Genomic DNA, 19,072 nt, shown 5'->3' with positions numbered 1-19,072 from the left:
CGAATATTAATAGCTAGATGGATCTCTCAGCCTTGCCAACATAATTGTATCCAATTAATGAACTTATTTTCTACTTGAATGATTTATTTTAAATTAAATACTTGCTTTTATTGGATCAATATCGATAGGTATCGATATTTCCTAGAACTTTTCTCATCGATTGGACACTATGCGATAGTTCCTGCAGTTTTATTAAAATAATTAATGCTAATAAAAAATCCACAGGTGCTTATCGTGGATTGACAGTCGATTAGTTACGCTCCACCACTTTGGTCTCCTTGGGTAATTTAGGCTGGGGTCTTAAACCGGTTATTTTTGTTATCAGCTCTTCGAGTTGCACTTTGCACTTTAGCCCGCGAAATCTGCATTATATGGAACGACTTCATTCTCAATTACAGACATAAGCAATAGCAAGATGTCCCTCTCGAAGCCACTTTTTTCGCTCTTTGGCACTTATCTGGAACAACTTTTCAATCATCCGGTTCGCACGAAGTCCATAACGGCGTGAGTACAACGCTTATCACCCTCTCCCCACCCGCCCGTAAACCATAAAGCACTTGACGTCTAACGGGGTCGACATGTTTCAGGTGTATTTTGGCCACCTCGGCCAATGTGACCTCGCAGCGTCTGGCCGGAGCCAAGAAATTGAACCAGAACAGCGCCTTCGCGTATGGACTGTTTGGCCTGCTCTTCGGTGGAAGTGTCCCCCACTACTTCTACCAGACCGTGGAGCGTCTCTTCAGTCATGACTTGCGCTTCAGGAAGTTCTTTTTGTTCTTGTCTGAACGACTAGTCTACGCCCCCATCTACCAGGCGCTTTCGCTCTACTTCTTGACACTGTTCGAGGTTCGTACTCTTCATCCTTAAAGGCGGTTTTCTTTATAACACCTGATATTTTCCAGGGCAACTCCCACGGCACCGCTGTTAAGAGTGTCGAAAAACTGTATTTGCCCCTGCTGAAGGCCAACTGGCAGTACTTGTCCTTGTTTGTGTACCTGAACTTTGCCTATGTGCCGCCCATGTTCCGTTCCATTAGTATGGCCATAATTTCCTTCATTTGGGTAGTTTACATTGCCAAGAAGCGTCGTCGCTTCGCGAATAAGCAGGCTGCTGACAAGTCGAAATAAACATTCCAGTGGGGACCCCAAGACTTTTCAACTATATTAATGTTTCTTTAGCTTTTTTTATGATTAAGTTACTTTCAACCGTGTTTACAAAGTCGAAAGTTTTATTTGATTTCCACGTCTTGCACTGGCTATTGCTTTAATTTAATATTCAGATTACCAACTAGATTACGATGGGCTTTATCTTCGTTGCGTTTAAACGAAGAGAGGCATAATGCTTTAGATTGCAAAAACTATTGCGAGTGGGTACGTTTGCGCGATTCGTGTGTGGGCTTAAGATAAGCAATAGCTACTGGCACAGACAGCCTTATCGCCTGGATATAGTAAAGCCCTTAATATTTGTATCTTTTACGTGCAAAAAATAAACGTATACAATTTACACAGATCATTCGAGATGGCAACAAATAATATATTTATTTAAAACTCAGCTTAAAATTAGCAAATAATTCGATTAGAGGCTTATAAACGAGTATTATTGGCATAATATCGTGGCTACTATATAATTTCGCTAGTAAATTCCGGGCACATGACTGCGAAATTAAATATCTAACTAAGTGTCGGGGGAATGCGTGTAAAACAAATGTCCTTCGGCATAACAACTATCTTATCCTAGTGGTTTCAGGAGTATGGTGCATGTGGCGACTATGAGTCTGACTAGTGCGATTCACTAGGAGTTCCTTTGCGACTAAAAGTCTGACTAGTGCGATACACTAGGTGTTCCTTCGCTCACGACTCGCCGCACATTTTGCGCAGCGAATCGGTTAACACTCAAAAGGCGGCCATCGAGGGGCTCCGACTGTTCCGCAGCGGAGTGCAGATGGGCGTGGCCGGTGTGCTGGCCCGACTGAAGCAGCTCGAGCAGCAGCTGGAGGCCTCTTCTGCCTCTGCAGCACCCCCTTCAGTGCCACCGGCTGCCTTGTGGTGGTAGGGAATGGGTCGCTTGCGAGCACTGTGAATATAGATCGGGATATATTAAAGCAGGTATTTCCTCAACTGAGATTAGGGGACTACTATGCTGATAACTCACCAACTGAAAATTGTAATCAACACAATAAAAATTCGCTAAAAATAAATTATAGAAATTATGTCCTAGGAAACAATAAGATATAAGAGATGACATGTTTTATTGGCGTGTGTACCACAAAATCAATAGATCTTGCGCTAAATACGAGAAATAATCAGAACAAAAATTTTACAAGCACACACAAATATATGTATTGCATTGAAAGGAAGAAATAAATTTGAAAATCAAACTATAAGTAGTTCCTGAGTCAGCTGGAAAAAAGAATAATCAAGATCAATTAAATAAAATCAGGTGCCGTGTTTAAACAAATTGGGAAATCGATGCAACACAAAGTTCAATGGAAAGCAACTAGCGTCTGGTGCTGGGCGGCGGCCGACGGCTACGGGAAATTAAGTAAATCAATTAAAATAATATATTAATATAAAAAATTTAAAAAAAATCAAAATGAATTGTATAAAAAATTTCGTGCTATTTTCATCTCAACTACCTCGTAATGCGGCGTCTGTCTAGAAAGCTGGGTGAGCCCCGACGCCGTGGTATAGATGGGGAACGTGAGCCAGACTGTGATGTGCCTGAGCCGCTGCTGGAGGAGCTGCCCGAGCTGCTTTGGGATGAGCAGCTGGAACGAGATGATTGCGAGCCAGAGCGGGACCTAGAACTGCGCGAGCCGCTGGCACTGCTGCTGGAGCTGGAGCGTCTGTGGGGATAGAAAAAAGAGTGTAAATTCATTGTGTGCCAAAAAACAACAGAGAGGGGGACACTTACGATCTTGAGCGACTACTGGAGTGATGATGATGATGACTGCCACTCGTGTGCCGCTTGCTGCGGCTGTGACTGCTGCGGCGTGAACGACTCCGACTTCGACGAGCTGCACTCTCCGCTGCAGCCACAGTGGCCGTGGACACCTTGGAGACGATGGCGTCCACCAGACTGCTGTCGGCGAGTGCAGCAACTAAGGGCTGTGGATCCAGAAGTTTGAATGGTTTTATTACAATTTTCGGTTTCTGTTGCTGGTGATGATGATGATAGCTTATACTATTGGCTGCCACGGCCGCAGCCGCTGCAGCCGCGTTGAAACTAATGCTACCGGTCCTCGCATGCTGGGGATGACTAAGCAAGGCCAGGCCCGCAGCAGGTCCGCCACCACCGCCCAGGCCCAAAAGGCCCCCAACGGCATGACGTCCATGATGCTGGCCGCCAGCGGCCAGCAAAGCCTGCTGCTGCCCAAGGCCGAAGAGACTAGGGTTATAAACAAGACCATGCGCCAGATGCTGCTGCTGGTGGTCGCGTCGACCGAGCAGAGCTTGCTGTTGCATGCTGTTCTGATGGTTCTTGCATATATTGTAATGGGTGGCCGTCAGCAGCGGACCGTGGTTAAGGCGGTTCGTTGTGCGGTTGTAGGTGCCCGGCGTGCCGGCCAGGAACGGCAGCATACCGGGATTGCTATTGGAATGAGGGACACCACCACCACATGCATGAATGTTGTTGTTGCTATTGTTGTTGTTAGTATTATGTCTACTGTTAGGGTTATTGTTCAGCGTTCGGTTGTGAAAGATTCGCTTCGTCTGGTGTGGGTGCGAATGCTGTTGCTGGTGTGGATGCTGGTGTTGATGCGACTGCTGCTGGTGCTGGTGCTGCTGCTGCTGCTGATGCTGCTGCTGCTGCTGTGGAGGCCTTTGATGGATCTTAGTTATCATGTTCGTTGCTGGTGGACTTTTAACGTCGCCATTGGCAGCCACTTGGGGCGCTTTGCAAATGGGCGGCGTCGTGGTGTCGTCTCTTTTTTGGTTTGGCTCCTCCACAGACTGATGCTGCTGCTGCGGCTTCTGCTCCTGTAGCTGCGGATGTGGCTGTGCCAGCGGTAGGATCACAGCCATGAGTGGCGGGGGTGTTGTCGTAGTCGTTGTCGTTGTCAATGGGTTAATCAAAGCGGTTACATTGTTAGCAACAAGGAATTCACTTAGCGAATTACGTTTAGTAGCCGTCACCAGTTCGTTGCCACTTACTTCACTGCCCTCCTTGGCAGAGTCCTTGCTGGCGTCTCCGTTCTTCTCCATAGTCTTGATCTTCTGCTTTGCCTTGGCGGCGATCCCCGACTTGAGCTGCTCCAGCATACGCAGCTCCTGCAGCTCCTCGCGCTCTTGCTTGCTCTGCTGGAACTCGTCAAGTGCTGCTGCATCCACATTGGAGCCACTCGCATCGGCATCGCTGCCGTCATCGCTCTGGGCCCTCAGGCGCACCACGGGCGCGGGCTTCGTTGTGGAAAGGTCGCGTGCCTTCGATGGCCGCTTCTTGTCTTGTATGATGTCCTGATAGCGCTCTGGATGTCGTTCTGCTGGCGAGTAGCGCAGTTCCGAAGAGCTTGAGCTGTGCGAGCGTCGCTTTGCTGGCTTCGGACTGGGTGTGGTCGCCTTTCCCTTTGGCTTGGGCTTTTGTGGAGTGCTTGAACGTTCACGCTTCACGCTGGTCTGGCGCGGGGTACGACGATCTCGCTTGGGGCTCCTCTCCTTCTTGATAGGATCGGGTGTTTTGCTGCGTCGTCGCAGTTTGCCAGGCTTGGGCTTGGGCGAAGGTGTCCGGGATGCAGACGAGCTGCTACTGGAGCTACCCGATGCCGAGCTAGAGCTGGAGACTGCCCGCTTGCGCTTGGTCTTCTCCAGTTCCACAATCACCGACTTGGTGCCCAGTATATCGTTGACAGTGTCTTCTGCAGCCTTAAAGGGATTGAATGCCGGTGGCGCAGCCTTCTTGGGTGGCACCTCTGGGGAATGACTGCGTCGGCTGTTCCCGACAACTGCGGCCGGCGACTGCTGCTTGCGGGAACGGGAAAGTGATCTAGAACTGCGAGTAGGCTTGCGATTATCGGTTGAATTTTTGGCCGAGGTCGATGGCGATCTCTGGCGCCGGGTACGTTCCTTAGAGACGGCTAGGTTTGGCACTCCCTGTCGCTCCTTGGATCGTTGACGGTCTTTTGATCGTTGTCGCTCCTTGGAACGCTTTTTCTCATTCGATTGTTGACCGCGATCCTTAGAACGTCGTCTTTCTTTGGAGCGCTGTCTCTCCTTTGATCTTTGTCGACCTTTGGACATATCTCTCTCCTTCGAGGGTGCCTTATCCACCGATCGTTTCCTCTCCTTTGATCGCTGGCGATCCTTTGATCTGTCGCGCTTGATTTCAACTACTGGTTTATCCTTTGATCGCGCCCTCTCCTTGGATCGCAGTCTCTCTTTCGAATAAAGTCTCGCCTTTGATCGCTGCCTCTCCTTTGACCTCTGTCTCTCTTTTGACCTCTGCCTATCCTTAGATCTCTGTCTATCCTTAGACTTTTGCCTCTCTTTAGAGCGTTGCCTTTCCTTTGAACGCTGTCTTTCTTTGGAGCGGATCCTCTCCTTCGATCGCTGTCTTTCCCTCGACCTCTGTCTCTCCTTCGATTTTGGTCGTTCCTTTGATCGCTGTCTTTCTTTCGAGCGTTGTCTTTCCTTCGAACGAAGTCTTTCCTTTGATCGCTGTCTTTCTTTTGATCGTTGCCTTTCTTTTGATCGAAGTCTCTCCTTAGAACGTTCGCGCTTTCTTTCCGGCTCTTTGCGAGGTGGAGTACGGGTGGTTGCCCCCCGTTCATTGGACTTGGGACGTCGACTGCGACTATCGCTACGCTCGCGCTTGTCCCTTCGACCGTCGGCCGATGATTCGTTGGGCCGCTTTAATTCCCTGCGACGTTCGCGGGACCTGCTCCGGAAGGGATTCTCCCGCGATGTGCCATTGTCTTCAGCTTTGGTAGCTGTTGGATCGCGGGATTTGCCCGACTTCTTGCCTTTGCGTTCATTACGCGACGGTGAGCTGAAAAATAAAATGTTCAAATTAGTTTAAAGTGATATGTTAGCACTTTTTTCAACATACTTGGAGGGCTCCGAGTCCGAGGAGCTGGCACGGGCCCGTGACTTCTTTTTCAGCTTCTTGTCGCGCTTTTTCTGCATAATAGAAAAGATAAGATCATTAATAATCGTTCGCTTGGTATTCGATCTTGCTAAGAGTCTAACTTTTAGCAATATATATTTAAAAGATCGAACGATCATTCATTATGGCGCATGATAGACATATGAAGTTTCGGTTTGGTGCAAAACATTTTCGCTCTTTTTTCTTGAATTTGTACAAATGTATTCTTGTTCATTTATCATTTATCAACATTTATCACTTCACACTAGTTATCATATGATTGTTGGAGTATTAGTATCTTAAGGAAAACAGTCAAATGAAAGTACTTACAAAACTACAAGAGAGCCATTGAAAGCTATCCTATATCAATGAAGCGCCAAGGGTTTTTATAAACAAAATATAAATTTCTTTTTCGTTTCTTCAAAATTTACTTAAACTAATTGGTTTTGGATTGTTGGTTAAAAAAAAAAAAACACAAGCTACGTTTAAATCAAAAGCGATACGAATTAATATTAAATACAAACAAAAAAAATACAGAGGCCATCCATAGTCTTGAAATTTCGAAGTAAAATATGAATAGAACATATTGGATTAAATCAGCGGTGGGCGGGCACGCTTTTCGAGTTTGGCAGTAGCGTTTCGCACACGGTGTGTATTTCGTTTTTGCATTCTCGGTAGCGAGTCTCAAACTTTTCACTTTGTCGAAAAATAATTCTCGGCGCAATAGGAAGGAAGTGCAAGCTCACCGCTGGATTAGATCGTTATGAGGATAGCCCCTCTCAAATAATTTTCGTCTAGCAATAATTGGAACAAAAAGGAAAAGAAAGAGAATCCATTGATTAAATAAATCATAGGGTTATACTAGATTGTGAATGCGTTTGAAGCCTTTTTACCTTTCGAAAATATTTTGGGTGATATTTCTGATTTGTATTTTTCTTTGTTCGATTACTAATTAAGTTGTATGCTTTAGTATTTATAGGATATACAATGTTAACGTTTTGTATGCAGGATTTATATGGTTCAGTAAGCACTGAGTGGTTATTTTTTGTCAATCGTTATTATTGAATGTTTCATTTTGGTGGAAAAAGAAGTAAATAAGCAAGAGAAGAAATGGCGCATGTTTAATATTTTGGTGAACAATTGAAACAACGAAACGAAAAGTCAAACAAGAGTTATCATCATATACAGGTAATAAATATTTGAATAAATATATATTGTATAGAGAGAGAGGCCAGTACTTCCATTTGGATTGTATTATTAATATTTTTTTTTTTTTTTTTTTGGTGGTGAGTCAGAAGTAATGATTGCTTGATTAGTCGGTATAAATATATGTTACATCATTAATGGGTTTAATTTGATTTTGAATGGAGAAATAGTTGGAGAAACAGCGTTAGAGGTAAGAGTTCATTAGAAGTGTTCATGAGATAGACAGGTAGTATATTAATGTATGGGATATATTGTATATTCTGTGAATCACAGTGACACATGCACGCCCTTCTTTCCACAGTTCTCTTCGCTCTTCGCTCTCCGCTAGCTCATTTTGATGTTAGTGGGTATCCTCAGACGGAGCTTATGCATACCTTGTCCTTCTTGGCTTTCTTGCGTGCGCTCTTTAGCTCACGATCGCGGTCGCGCTCCTCATCGCTGCTGCCCGCCGCCTCCTCGTCGCTGTCCTTGTCGGTTTCCTTGTCGGTGCAACTGGCGCTGTGCTTGCGCTTGCGGGACTTCTTCTTTTTGGACTTACTGCAAGTAGAATCGTAGTGGGGACAGGGGATTAGTAGATATCCTGGGTTGGTGGTGGGAGTGTGTGTTTTTCTTTGATAGTGACATTTTGTGCTGGCTACAACACACATTTATTTGGACGAGGCGTTATGGGGGAACCGGTGCACACAGCACAGCTCCAAGATACTGGTTTTTAGCAGCAAATGTTAAGAAATAGGTTTTACTTGTGGTTTAGTGCTTTACCTTCATCGAAAACTGCTCAAATTGCATTGTCTTAACATTAAAGAAGGTAATCATAATAATAGAAAGAAAGATGAGAAAGTAATTGGCTTTTAATTGTTGCGACACACAAAAATATTTCTTTGCATTCCTTAACAGAGAGAGAGATAGAGATAGACCTCTTAGACGTTATGGTATCGTATCGTATCATATTTTTTGTAATGTATAATATTGTATTCTAGTTTTCTTTTTTGTTCTTGTTTGTTCGCAATGCAGAGGTTGTTCTTTTGGCAACTAAAGTTTTGTTAAGAATTGTAGAATCGAATTATTACTTACCGCCGGGCAGATTTTTTTTTTGGGGGAAAATGTGAATGATGCAAAGATTGTGTGGGATTGGAGATTAGTATGGATTGGATGGTATGATATGGTTTGTGTGTTAGAGTGGGAATCGTGTTGTTAGCTATTAGTCGACCCATCATACATACATCAATAGTAAATCAGATCCCTGATAAATCTACTCACTCCCCGCTGCACACAGATTCAAATAAAAGATTGTCTTGGCAAATGTTAGGATATCGAAAGTAGTATATATTGCAGAGAGGCGCATTTGAAACACATTTCATTTTCATTTAATTTCACTTCATTGATTGGATTGATTTAATTGGTTCTTATGGTTCTGTGTGTGGTTGTGTGTGTGTGTGTGTGTGTCTGTGTGTGTGTTTAAGTGTAGGATCTCGTTTATAACTAAGTGTGTATTTCATTTGTACATAACTTTTCGCTTTTTTTTACTTTCTTTCTCATATGAGTCCCTTTTGTGGTTTCAAATGCAATGTAAAAGAAGGAGTAGAGACGAAAAACACAAAATGTATTAAGCAATTTGATAGTTTGATAGTTACAAAAGATTCTTTGGTTTTTATGTATTTTTTTTTTGTCACGCTCTAGGCACAAATTGTTTACAGTTTACTATGGACTATGTACGATAAGGATTAAAGGATAAACCGAAAAAGTTCATGACTGTAGAGTCCAACCAAGGAGCAACGAAAGAAACGACAAAACTAACACAGAGAGCTACAACTGTTTGAAGGCCGCAGGATCTGGGCTTCAGTCTATTGCTTACCTCTCTTTCTTGTGCTTCTTTGACTTCTTTTTCTTGTCCTTTTTGCGCTCAGGACTGGCAGAGCTAAGAAAAAGAACAGAAAAAGGGAAAAACCTGCCATTTAGTATCATCTTTTTTTGGATAATCTCCATCCCTTACCTTTCTCTGGCGCGCTTCTTGCGCTTCTTCTTGTCCGACTTTGAGACATGTTCGCGCTCATCGCCACTGGCGGCGGCAACATGGCCTTCTCCATCCCGCTCTCGCTCTCGGGATGGGGTACGGACCAAAGCATATCGCTTGCCCGTATCCTTGTCCTTGCCTGCAGCAGCTGCTGCAGCCGCTGCCGCCGCTGCCAGGCTTTCGCGCTGTGCGTCCAGTTCCTTTTGTAGAGCCACGCTTTTGGCCAGATCCTCTTTTGCTTTGCGATCGTTGTCGAAGCTGCTGCCCTCCACAAAGTAGCTGGATATGTTGAAGGCCTCGCGCAGCCTTGCGTTCTTTTGCTGCTGTGCCTCGGCTATCTGATGGGTGTCGCGAGCACTGCAATAAGAAACAACATGAGATTGCGTTAGTAAAATTCAGAACAGGCTATCAAGGCTCAAATCATGGGTTTTAAGTAAAGCTGTGCAAATAAGGTGCTACCTCGATGACACAGCACTGCCAGCACCGAGCAGTGTCTCCAGCAATGTGTTCGAGGAGTGCTTCAGCAGCTCGAGCAGTATCTGGCCATCGATATTGATCTTTGATGCGTTCGCGTTTGCGCTTCCGTTTCCCCACTGCGACGTGGACAGTGGCAAGTCCTGGTGCGTGGCAACAGCTGTTCGCTGGCTGGGTTCCGCGGCCGGCTCCGTCACTGCGGATTGGCAGGCGCAGGCGCAGTCAGGGTTCGACTTTCTGGGCATTCCTGGTCGCCTGGTTTTCTTGGCGCCGCTTGTTAACGCCGGCCGCAAGGGCTTGAACTTTTTCGCCACCGCCGCATAGTTCAGCGCAGCTGCGCCCGATGCCGTGTGGTGCGCCGTGAGTTGAAAGCTCTCGTACTTTGCCAAGTACTCCCGATTGTCGTGCTGGAAGTATTGGGCCTTGCACTTCCTGCCACCGTTTGCTGTCGGTAGGGAAACGCTTCCTGCTTGGGGGTGTGTGTGGGTGTGGGGACTGCCGAGGTGGCTGGCTGTGGCGGCTGCAGCTGTGATGGTGGTGGTGGTGGAGGCGGCACCAATTACGTGACCTGCGCGTTTCCGACGCTTGCGGCGTTTTCTCGCTTTCACCACTTGCAATGTGGTGGCTGTTGTTGTTGTTGTGGTTGCCACTGAGGCAGCAGCAGAAGCAGAAGCAGCTGAAGTTATCCCCACCGCCGACATAGCCGTGGAGGTGGTCGTATTGGTGTAGATTTCCGAGGAGAGCATTTTGGGTTTGTTTTTAGTTCAATTTTTGTTTTTATTTATATTTTAACTTTTTTTAATATTTATAAAATTTGAAAAAAATAGTTCTTTATAGTTTCCGTTTTATGATTATTCAAATATTAATTTCCACATTTAATTACGGAAGACAGTGGATTTTACCCGAATGTTAATTCGTCTATATTCGCGTTTAGTTTATTTAATATTTATATATATGATTACTTTTTTATAAATCCATGTATTTGGAAGACAGTGGACTGTTTAAACTCTTTGTATAGGTACAAAAATATATAAATTTTCATCGGTTATTGGAAGACGATGGATTAGCATTGGGTTTGGCTTCACATTCGTTTGATTTGACTACATTATGCCCCGCATTATCCGAATGCAAGTTCAATACATTTTTTGTTGTTGCTTATCGTTATGGAAGACGTCGGATAATTTTTAGGAGACATTGGATTAGCCTTAATATTACAAAACGATTCGCATAAGAATTGTATGCCTTGTTGGTTTACTCCGTTAGCCGCAACTGTTGGCTCTCTGCGCACTTCTTGACTCCACTTCACGACTTAGACGACTAATTAATTACTGGCTAGGTTTGGAAGACTTATTTAGTGATTTGTTGCATTTAGTTTGGCATCAGTGTGGCCTGTGGCTCTGCTCTGTCTCTTCGCTGCTATCGCCGCTGCCTTAACACCATATTGTAATGGGGCTCCACCTAACACTTGCAACAACCACTAGAATAGTACACACACAACGACATCCAACGACTTGAGCCCTTAATCCACGGCTGGGCATGAACACCAGTGACAGTGGGTTGCACTGCTGCTTTAGGGGTGGAAGACGACACCACCACCACCACCATCTGGCTGCCTTTTAGCTGCTGCATTTTGTTCTCCTTTTTATTGTATTTTCGTTACACTTGAAGGGCTGCCTCAGGTCATAGGAGGGGGTTCCCTAGTTTAGTGTCTCTATTTTATATTTTGGTTTTTTCCTATGGCTGCATCTCCGGCCAGACGGCGGCTTGTGGGTGGCTGATTATTTTTATTGATTTTTCCAGAGCTTGGAGTGAAAATTTCGCGATCTTTTCGGGCATCCTGTGGCGGCCTCTCTGCAGCATTGCCATTGCATGGGACCCCTTATCCTTGTGTTCTTGCCCAAGGACACTTGGTTGCTTGTCTTATTATTTATTCATTTAATAATATTTATCTATTTTAATTGGTATTTAATTATTCCTGAGCGGTGCAGCCATGTTGCTTTGGCTTTGGAAGACTCGAAGTGACTGAAAACGGGAGTGCGCATCCCCAAAATCTTTGCAGCAGCCTTTTCTCTATACCACTCCTCGAAGCCGATTGGCCAGCATGTCCCAGCAGCAGGGTTGAGTTGCTCATGTGGTGGGCGGCCGGCCACATGCTGTGCGCACCACCCAGTGGCGCAATGGCAGGGCGCACGTTGCCTGGCTGGGGGGGCCTACAGCTGTAGCTGGCCGAGATTGTGGCACGCGTTTTGTTTAACCGTTTATTGATTTGTCAACTAGGCCCACTTTTTGTTTAAATTACATAAGCCTGAATGGATATACTACTCACGCTACGCGTCCAAATTCATCCTTTGGTGCATCTGTCTTCCCTTGGCCCACTAACTTCTGACGGAACGAGTCCACTTGCGATTTGATGTCCTCCGGTGTGCGTCTGTTTGGATCATAAAGCAATACGTTATTATTCAGAAACTTTTCTCGTGTTTAAATTCTTAAAAAAGTACCTTGGAGAATACCTTACACCCAGATTGATAGATTGGCAGAATTTTTCAATGAATAACAAGGCTTTTGGGTATTATTTCGCTTATATTAGAGGCTGCACTACATTAAAAATTAAACTTTAATGGGAATTCTCAGATTGTTTGAAACGTTTGTCCGTGCGGCACGCGACACGCGGATGTCTTCTATTGAAATAATCTCTACAACTGAAATGCACTTTTTCACCACCAGGGCAGGCCATTGCCAGGCCCAGGCCCAGGCCTTGGGTAGGGTGTCGGAGCGGTCACCGGAAGAGCGCCGCAGTGCTCATATGTGACGCATGGTAGGGGTTGGTGGTTGCGCGAGTGCGTATGCGCGCTCGTGGCGAGAAAAACGAGACGTCGACGCTGCTACCAGGCGCAATCCGTAAACAGAGAAAATATTCAGAGAAAACAGCGGACACATAAACAGAAGTAGCAGCACCACCAGCGGCGGTAGGTTGGTCGCTTGCAGCGCAGTAAATGCGTTGGGGTCACCGGCATTATATAACTAGGGATTGCATTTACAAGGCCCTTACATGGAATATGGATCATCTTACCCCTGCTTCTCGAGTATCTCCTCGAATTCCAAGCACTTGACTTCGATCTTGCGCTTGCGGTCATGGTCAAGAATTTCCTTGTTTGGCGGACGATTCAGCTGGGCGTCCAACTTTTTGATGTCATCTTCGCTGCGATAGTCCTTGTCCTTTTTGCCCGGCCGAACGAATGCACAATTGCGCTGCACATGTCCGTTGGTACCGGAGCCGCGGGCGGTTGTCAAGCCAATGCCGTTGTACATGATGCCTCCGTGTAGCTATTTATCAATGCATCAATGTCCTCGAGGGGGGTACTTAGTGGTCCACCAATACTGCAGTTTGCAAAAAGACAAAATCGATTTTGGTTGCAATGTTGGCAATAACGTTGAGGCACACAGTCTATTGAAACAGCTACAAACCTCTCTTTTGTTCACTGCAACACATTCGGAAATACGTTCCGGCTTTATTAACTATTTTCTACAACTTGCGGCACAAAAAATAAAAATTATTCTTTGCGAAATTCCTTTGATAGATGCCGCTTTTTTTCGATATATGGAATGCACTGCAATGCTGCACGGACTTATCGATAACATATACCCCGTCAGACCCTCGGAAATATACCGATTCATTTTTAAAATATACTGTTAATATACTGACGAATTATCCGAGTTCCATCACACATAGATAGGTGACCCAGCCCTGCCCACATAACTTTATCCGATTAATGAATCATCGATTGAAATACGGCATGCATTTGAATTTTGCATACGAATATCATCTTTAATTCGGTCGATGGAAAATTTTCTGATCTGGGATATACCCGTAAAATCCCTTAAATATGGAGCAAATATACCATTATATACCAACATTATATGCTGCAACTATACTATCGATAACTAAACATATCAACTCGATATATTGGTAGCGATTATCGCGCACGCGACGTACAAGAAAATAAACAAATCGCATTTTCATAAAAATAAAACCATAAACAAATCAAAGAATGAGCGATGCGGCTGATGAAACGAAGACAGAGGGCGCGACGACAAAGGTCTTCTTTAAGAAGTCCTCACGCAAAAATCTACGCCAACGCAAAAACTCTGATGACGAGGAAAAGGAGGAAAAGTGAGTAAAATCAGCGAAAATGCTTTCGTTTTCAATGGCAATTTCTCCTCAGGCTAACGTTGGACGATATTAAGGAACGCCAACGTCTGCGTCATCGTCCAAATGGTGTTAGCCTTGTGGGTCTGGCCCTTGGCAAGAAAATCGCTCCGGAGGAGGAGTTGGCCATAAAGGATCCCTTCAATGTGAAATCTGGGGGCCTAGTCAACATGGCCACATTGAAATCTGGCAAAATGAAGGAAGCCGAGGATCCTTACGATGTGGGCATTGGCACACAGTTCTCTGCTGAGACGAACAAACGCGATGAAGACGAGGAGATGATGAAATATATTGAGCTAGAGCTGCAGAAGCGAAAGGGTGGTGGCACAGATGCCGCAGACAATGACGACGGTGATGTAAATAAATATCTAACACCCGAAGACGCGGCACTATATGCACTGCCTGACCACTTGCGGCAATCGTCCACGCACAGATCAGAGGAGATGTTGTCCAATCAAATGTTAAACGGCATTCCTGAGGTAGACCTGGGCATTCAGGCCAAGATCTGCAATATAGAGGCCACGGAGGATGCAAAACAGAAACTGCTGCAGGATGCAAAGAACAAGAAGGACGGACCGTCACAGTTTGTGCCCACGAACATGGCTGTCAACTTTATGCAACACAATCGATGTAAGTACGACCCTTTCTCATCCCATATCTTATGTACATCTCGTTTTATTAAATGCAGTCAATATCGAGGAGAACAGCGAACAGCGAAGACGCAAAAGGGAGGAGAGGGAGGGAAAAAAAACAGCACAGAACCACACAGGTCCCAATGGTGTGAAGCGTGCGACCGACGACTATCATTATGACAAGTTTAGGAAACAGTTCCGCAGATATTAAAAGTACAATGGTTTTAATTATAAGAAAATAGCTTGTTTTATTGTCAAATTAACTACAACTATATTTATATAGGAATACAAGCGGTGCGTGTTTCACCATCTGAAAAAAGAGAAAACAGCATTGATTAGTCATCAGATTTCTCGCAGGGTCTTTAAATAATGCACTAAACATATCAGTAAGAGACAAACTTATTTCAAAGCAACGAATGACTGAAGCTCAATGAGATTCCTACTCAAAAAATCATCACAATATACTAATTTACAGGATCATGAACTCTACACACCTTTTTGGGAAATATTCCAAGCAACCACATATGGGTAATCTGTAATATGTAGAGAATATTTCGATTAGATGGGATTTACAAAGAACAATTTAGTTTCAGTTTCGTATTACGAATAATATAATCAGTAAGAGATAAAGTTAATTTCATAGCAACGAATGACTGAAGCTCAGTGAGATTCCTACTCGAAAATCATCAAAGATAAAAATTTGTATAGGATAATAAATTCTACACACCTTCGGGAAACGATGACCTCCAAGGCTCCATTTTGAGACAACTGAAACAAATATGGAGAATATTTTGATTAGATGGGTACATGAACAAAAGCAATTTGGTATAACTATTGGTATAATCAGAAAGATAAATTGATTTCAAAGCAACGAATGACTGAAGCTCAGTGAGATTCCTACGAAAAATCATCAGAAAAAAAATATATAATCTGTTTCTAAGATTTCATATCCTTAGTAATTACCTTTTATGCTGGTGGCCCATCTTTTTCGCTCATAAGCAAAGAATCTGTAAAGAAATTAGATTATTAAAAATGGTATGTTTAAGCTTATGCTAACTCACGTTTAATGATGTGGCTCTTGGATGAATTCTGAAAATAATCGCTAAAAACAAAAAAAAAACCCACCCAGAATCAAGCAAGTTAATGGTTTCTTTTTGAGTGGTTTTTATTATACCCAGTCGACAACTTAGAAACGTTCATCCTCGCGCTCTGTCAGCTTAGTTATTATGTTGTTTATAGAAAGAATTCTATGTAGAAATGTAGAATGCGATGCACGTTCCCCACACTTTGCTTGTCTATATGATGCCGATCTTGTTGGCAATATCCAGAGCATCGTAGTCACGCGCCAGGCGCACATAAGCCTTCTTCTGACCATCGGGTCTGATCAGAACGTTCACCTTGGCTACCTTGATGTCATAGAGCTTGCGGACCGCAGCACGCACGTGGTTCTTGTTGGCGCGCAGGTGCGTGAGGAAGACCAGGGTGTTGTTGTCCTCAATCTTCTTCATGGCTGCTTCTGTGGTCAAGGGGTACTTGATGATATTGTAAGCATCCATGCGGTTCCTGGTGGGCACCGACTTCCTGGGGTACTTGGGGTTACGGGGCAGCTTCAAGGTCGTGGGACGACGGAAGTGCACGTTGGTGCGGACCTTGCGAGTGCGGGTACCGAAAGCGCCCTTGATGATCTACACGATTCAGTGACAAGCGGGGATTAGCCAGATTAGAGTAGGGAAAAGTAATTGTTCACAGCGAACTCACCTTCTTCTGGACCTTCTTGGCGTTCAGCAGAGCAACAGCCTTGGCCTTAGCAGTGCCCTTGGCGGGCTTAGCACCAACCTTGACTGCCTTCTTAGCCTTAGCGGCAGCGCGAGCCTTAGCCGAGAGCTTGGCCAGCACCGACTGTGGCTTCTTGCCTGCAGCCAGCTTCTTCTTGGCATCCTTGACCTTTGGCTTGGCCTTGGTTGCCACCTTCTTCACGGCTGTGGGCTTCTTGACAGCAGCGGTAGCTGGCTTCTTGACAGGAGCAGCCGCCTTCTTGGGAGCAGCAGCCGCGGGCTTGGCAGCAGCTGGTGCCTCCTTCTTGGCAGCAGCCGGGGCCGCAGCCTTCTTCTGCTCTGGCTTCTTATCGCCAGGCTTGGCTGCAAGCGGAACACCAAATCATATTGATTAGTAAACATCACGGAATGTGATACACACAAAGTTAGGTTAAGCCTGATCTATCACCACTGAAGCAAGCGTCGTCGTGGTCTATATTAAATTTCAACTGGGAATTTCACTTGAAAATAATGGTAAAAAAAAAATTGGCTTGATTGTAGCACTGGGCAAGCTCGCATATTATTGGCCGTGGTTGGACGCAGCCACACCGCACGTGGCGAATACATTTAAACTATTTTCTGCCTTAAATTCGTGATTTAATGCAATTTCTTTATTTCTGATTATTATCCATGCTTTAGCATTGCTTTTGGTGATAAATCCACACATTTTTAGCTGATTTTTATATGAAAAATCCTTACCGGATTTCTCAGTTGGCTTTTTGGGTGGCATTTCTACGAGAAAAAGAAATGAAAAGAACAACCGAGGGCCAGTTGTCAAAAAGCGGAAGCGTAATGTGACAGTAGAGTGGCCAGACCACTAAATATTTGCACTTGACAGCACTGAATGTTGCGCCTAACAGCACTCAAAATAGCGCTTTTACATACCAAAATGTTGTATTAATTAGAATAAGCAAAATATTCCTTTAATATTCCTTTAATTAGTTAATTATTCCTTTAACTAAAAGTTGCTATACAAAATTAGAAGCATAGCTCTTAAATAAATAACTTGAAGTCGAAGAAAAAGAGACAACACATTACGTTTGTGCGCGCAACAGCACTGAAGATAGCGCTTTACAGCACATTACGTTAATGTGTGCAATGACACTCAAGATAGCACTTTACAGCACATTACGTTTGTGCGCGCAACAGCCCTTAAGATAGTGCTTTACAGCACATTACGTTTGTGCGCGCAACAGCACCAAAACGACGTGCTGTTCAAATGAATGGCAAGGCTATCCACAAACAACAGTTTTTCTTCAAATAACTTTTATTTATTAACTCCTTAACTTAAAATTGTGAAGGCTAGCAAGCACATCCACTTTTTTGTCTTGAAAAGCGACTACTGAAATAGCTGCGTAAATCTGCAAGAACATTTTCGTAAGGCCAATGACTTGTGACTTCAATACAAAATATTACCAAATGTTTGCGATTTCACAGATGCCAGCGTCGCCTGTTCCTGTGTTGTGCCTTTGAGGGATCCTAGCTGCTGCTTCACTGCCTCCTCAAAGGCCAATGCAGCTATCCGTTGGAACAGCTCCGTCACCTTAAAGCCGGAACGCGCCGATACGGACCAATACTCCGCCTGAATTTCTGCGGCTGCGTTGCCCGCCAAGCGCTCCATACGCATGAATTCCTCCTTTGTCTTCGAGGTGAATGTGATTATTCTTTATCTATAATTGTGCATAGAAATGTAGTTCTCTCACCAAGAGATCTGCCTTTGTGCCCACTAGAAAGACCAATGGTCTCTGGCTTGTATTGTAGTTGAGTGCGCTGGCAAGCCATTTCTTGGCCGAATCCAGGGTATCGCGTCTCGACATGTCATAGGTCACGACAATCACTGAAGGATATTAGTTCTAAGAATCAATATATGATTATTTTCAGTACATACCTCTTGCATTGCGATAATAGGCGCCAGCAATACACTTGAAGCGCTCTTGTCCGGCCGTATCCCACCTGGAAACCAAGCAAAAATATAAATAAAGAAAGAGGAAGGTGTACTCTCCACACGTACATCTCCAGGCTGTAATTGTGGCCAAGTATATTAAAGTTCTCCAGCTCAAAATCCACACCAATTGTTGCCTTGTAATTGGACTGAAACTTGTCATAGCAGAAGCTAAGGGAGAACGAACCGAACGATTATTATCCTCTACGGGATGGTCTGATCCTGCTCTCACCGATTGGCTATGGCCGTTTTGCCAACGGAACAGTCGCCTACAAAGATGACCTTGCAGGGCCGGAACTTTGGCTTTCGTGGCAGCTCCAAATGATAGCGCACCTGTGGGGCAAAATCCTTCTCCCGGCTATGTGGCGTCTGTGCGGGACTGTAGGCCGGAGGCAGGTTTCGCAGTGTTGTCCGTGTATCGTGCATTGTGGCCGTGGGAGAAACGGGCAATTGCCGTAGTAGATGAGGCATTGTTAACGTTTCTATTTCAACTAAACAACGCGTCGACATCCGAAAGTCGGCGTCATCGACTGCGCCACAAAACCACAAACTTGGTCGTCGTTGTCGTCAGCGGGGGCGGCTTGAACTTGGTCGCTATGATATGCTCAAGGTACTCGAGGCTATCTTACACTCCGAGCTGTGTTTTGAATTGTAAATGCAGGTGTCTGATAAGAGCAACTAAAACCAGGCTTACTTGGTTCAAGG

General features: G+C 44.8%; 5 protein-coding genes and 3 non-coding genes across 16 annotated transcripts; 2 read left to right on the top strand and 6 right to left on the bottom strand.

The window, feature by feature from the left end:
• Positions 1-133: 133 nt before the first annotated feature.
• LOC4813016 (peroxisomal membrane protein 2) lies at positions 134-1,517 on the top strand. 2 transcript variants are annotated; one of them, XM_001353691.3, is made up of 4 exons: positions 134-282; positions 399-504; positions 588-846; positions 903-1,517. In XM_001353691.3, the coding sequence occupies exons 2-4, from the start codon at positions 416-418 to the stop codon at positions 1,125-1,127; spliced, it is 573 nt and encodes a 190-aa protein (XP_001353727.1). In that variant the 5' UTR covers positions 134-282; positions 399-415; the 3' UTR covers positions 1,128-1,517. The 2 variants fall into 2 exon arrangements, with proteins under 2 accessions (XP_001353727.1, XP_015043091.1); XM_015187605.2 differs by having other exon boundaries at positions 151-225.
• On the bottom strand, positions 1,513-13,416 carry Srrm234 (Serine-arginine repetitive matrix 2/3/4). 8 transcript variants are annotated; one of them, XM_015187609.2, is made up of 11 exons: positions 13,238-13,416; positions 12,843-13,150; positions 12,100-12,200; positions 9,758-10,496; positions 9,278-9,655; positions 9,140-9,202; positions 7,662-7,824; positions 6,046-6,116; positions 2,914-5,985; positions 2,636-2,845; positions 1,513-2,073 (listed from the first exon to the last, which is right to left on the bottom strand). In XM_015187609.2, exons 2-11 carry the CDS (start codon positions 13,079-13,081, stop codon positions 1,893-1,895), a joined length of 5,217 nt encoding a protein of 1,738 aa, XP_015043095.2. In that variant the 5' UTR covers positions 13,082-13,150; positions 13,238-13,416; the 3' UTR covers positions 1,513-1,892. The 8 variants fall into 8 exon arrangements, with proteins under 8 accessions (XP_015043095.2, XP_015043093.2, XP_002135021.3 ...); XM_015187607.2 differs by lacking the exon at positions 9,758-10,496 and adding an exon at positions 6,412-6,441 and having other exon boundaries at positions 12,099-12,200; positions 13,238-13,415; XM_002134985.3 differs by lacking the exon at positions 9,758-10,496 and having other exon boundaries at positions 2,914-3,107; positions 4,155-5,985; positions 12,099-12,200; positions 13,238-13,414.
• A 289-nt stretch (positions 13,417-13,705) lies between these two features.
• LOC4813762 (telomere length and silencing protein 1 homolog) lies at positions 13,706-15,100 on the top strand. Its single transcript, XM_001353692.4, has 3 exons — positions 13,706-13,943; positions 13,996-14,609; positions 14,668-15,100. The coding sequence occupies exons 1-3, from the start codon at positions 13,822-13,824 to the stop codon at positions 14,820-14,822; spliced, it is 891 nt and encodes a 296-aa protein (XP_001353728.1). The 5' UTR covers positions 13,706-13,821; the 3' UTR covers positions 14,823-15,100.
• Positions 14,985-15,080, bottom strand: LOC6900650 (small nucleolar RNA Me28S-Am2634). Its single transcript, XR_053228.2, has one exon. It is a non-coding gene; the product is annotated as a small nucleolar RNA Me28S-Am2634 (small nucleolar RNA).
• A 116-nt stretch (positions 15,101-15,216) lies between the features above and the next one.
• On the bottom strand, positions 15,217-15,312 carry LOC6900651 (small nucleolar RNA Me28S-Am2634). Its single transcript, XR_053229.2, has one exon. It is a non-coding gene; the product is annotated as a small nucleolar RNA Me28S-Am2634 (small nucleolar RNA).
• Positions 15,313-15,441: 129 nt separating this feature from the next.
• LOC6900652 (small nucleolar RNA Me28S-Am2634) lies at positions 15,442-15,537 on the bottom strand. The gene has a single exon (XR_053230.2). It is a non-coding gene; the product is annotated as a small nucleolar RNA Me28S-Am2634 (small nucleolar RNA).
• A 221-nt stretch (positions 15,538-15,758) lies between these two features.
• RpL23A (ribosomal protein L23A) lies at positions 15,759-17,257 on the bottom strand. Its single transcript, XM_001353693.4, has 3 exons — positions 17,125-17,257; positions 16,370-16,749; positions 15,759-16,296 (listed from the first exon to the last, which is right to left on the bottom strand). Exons 1-3 carry the CDS (start codon positions 17,153-17,155, stop codon positions 15,907-15,909), a joined length of 801 nt encoding a protein of 266 aa, XP_001353729.2. The 5' UTR covers positions 17,156-17,257; the 3' UTR covers positions 15,759-15,906.
• A 432-nt stretch (positions 17,258-17,689) lies between these two features.
• Positions 17,690-19,017, bottom strand: RabX5 (RAS oncogene family member RabX5). The gene is made up of 6 exons (XM_001353694.4): positions 18,600-19,017; positions 18,437-18,538; positions 18,314-18,378; positions 18,129-18,262; positions 17,842-18,067; positions 17,690-17,786 (listed from the first exon to the last, which is right to left on the bottom strand). The coding sequence occupies exons 1-6, from the start codon at positions 18,875-18,877 to the stop codon at positions 17,728-17,730; spliced, it is 864 nt and encodes a 287-aa protein (XP_001353730.3). The 5' UTR covers positions 18,878-19,017; the 3' UTR covers positions 17,690-17,727.
• Positions 19,018-19,072: the final 55 nt, after the last annotated feature.

The sequence above is a fragment of the Drosophila pseudoobscura genome, chromosome X (assembly GCF_009870125.1).
Source record: "Drosophila pseudoobscura strain MV-25-SWS-2005 chromosome X, UCI_Dpse_MV25, whole genome shotgun sequence".
Lineage (NCBI taxonomy): Eukaryota > Metazoa > Arthropoda > Insecta > Diptera > Drosophilidae > Drosophila > Drosophila pseudoobscura.
Note: the sequence above shows the minus strand (reverse complement) of the source record. Positions and strands in the feature narration are given on the sequence as shown.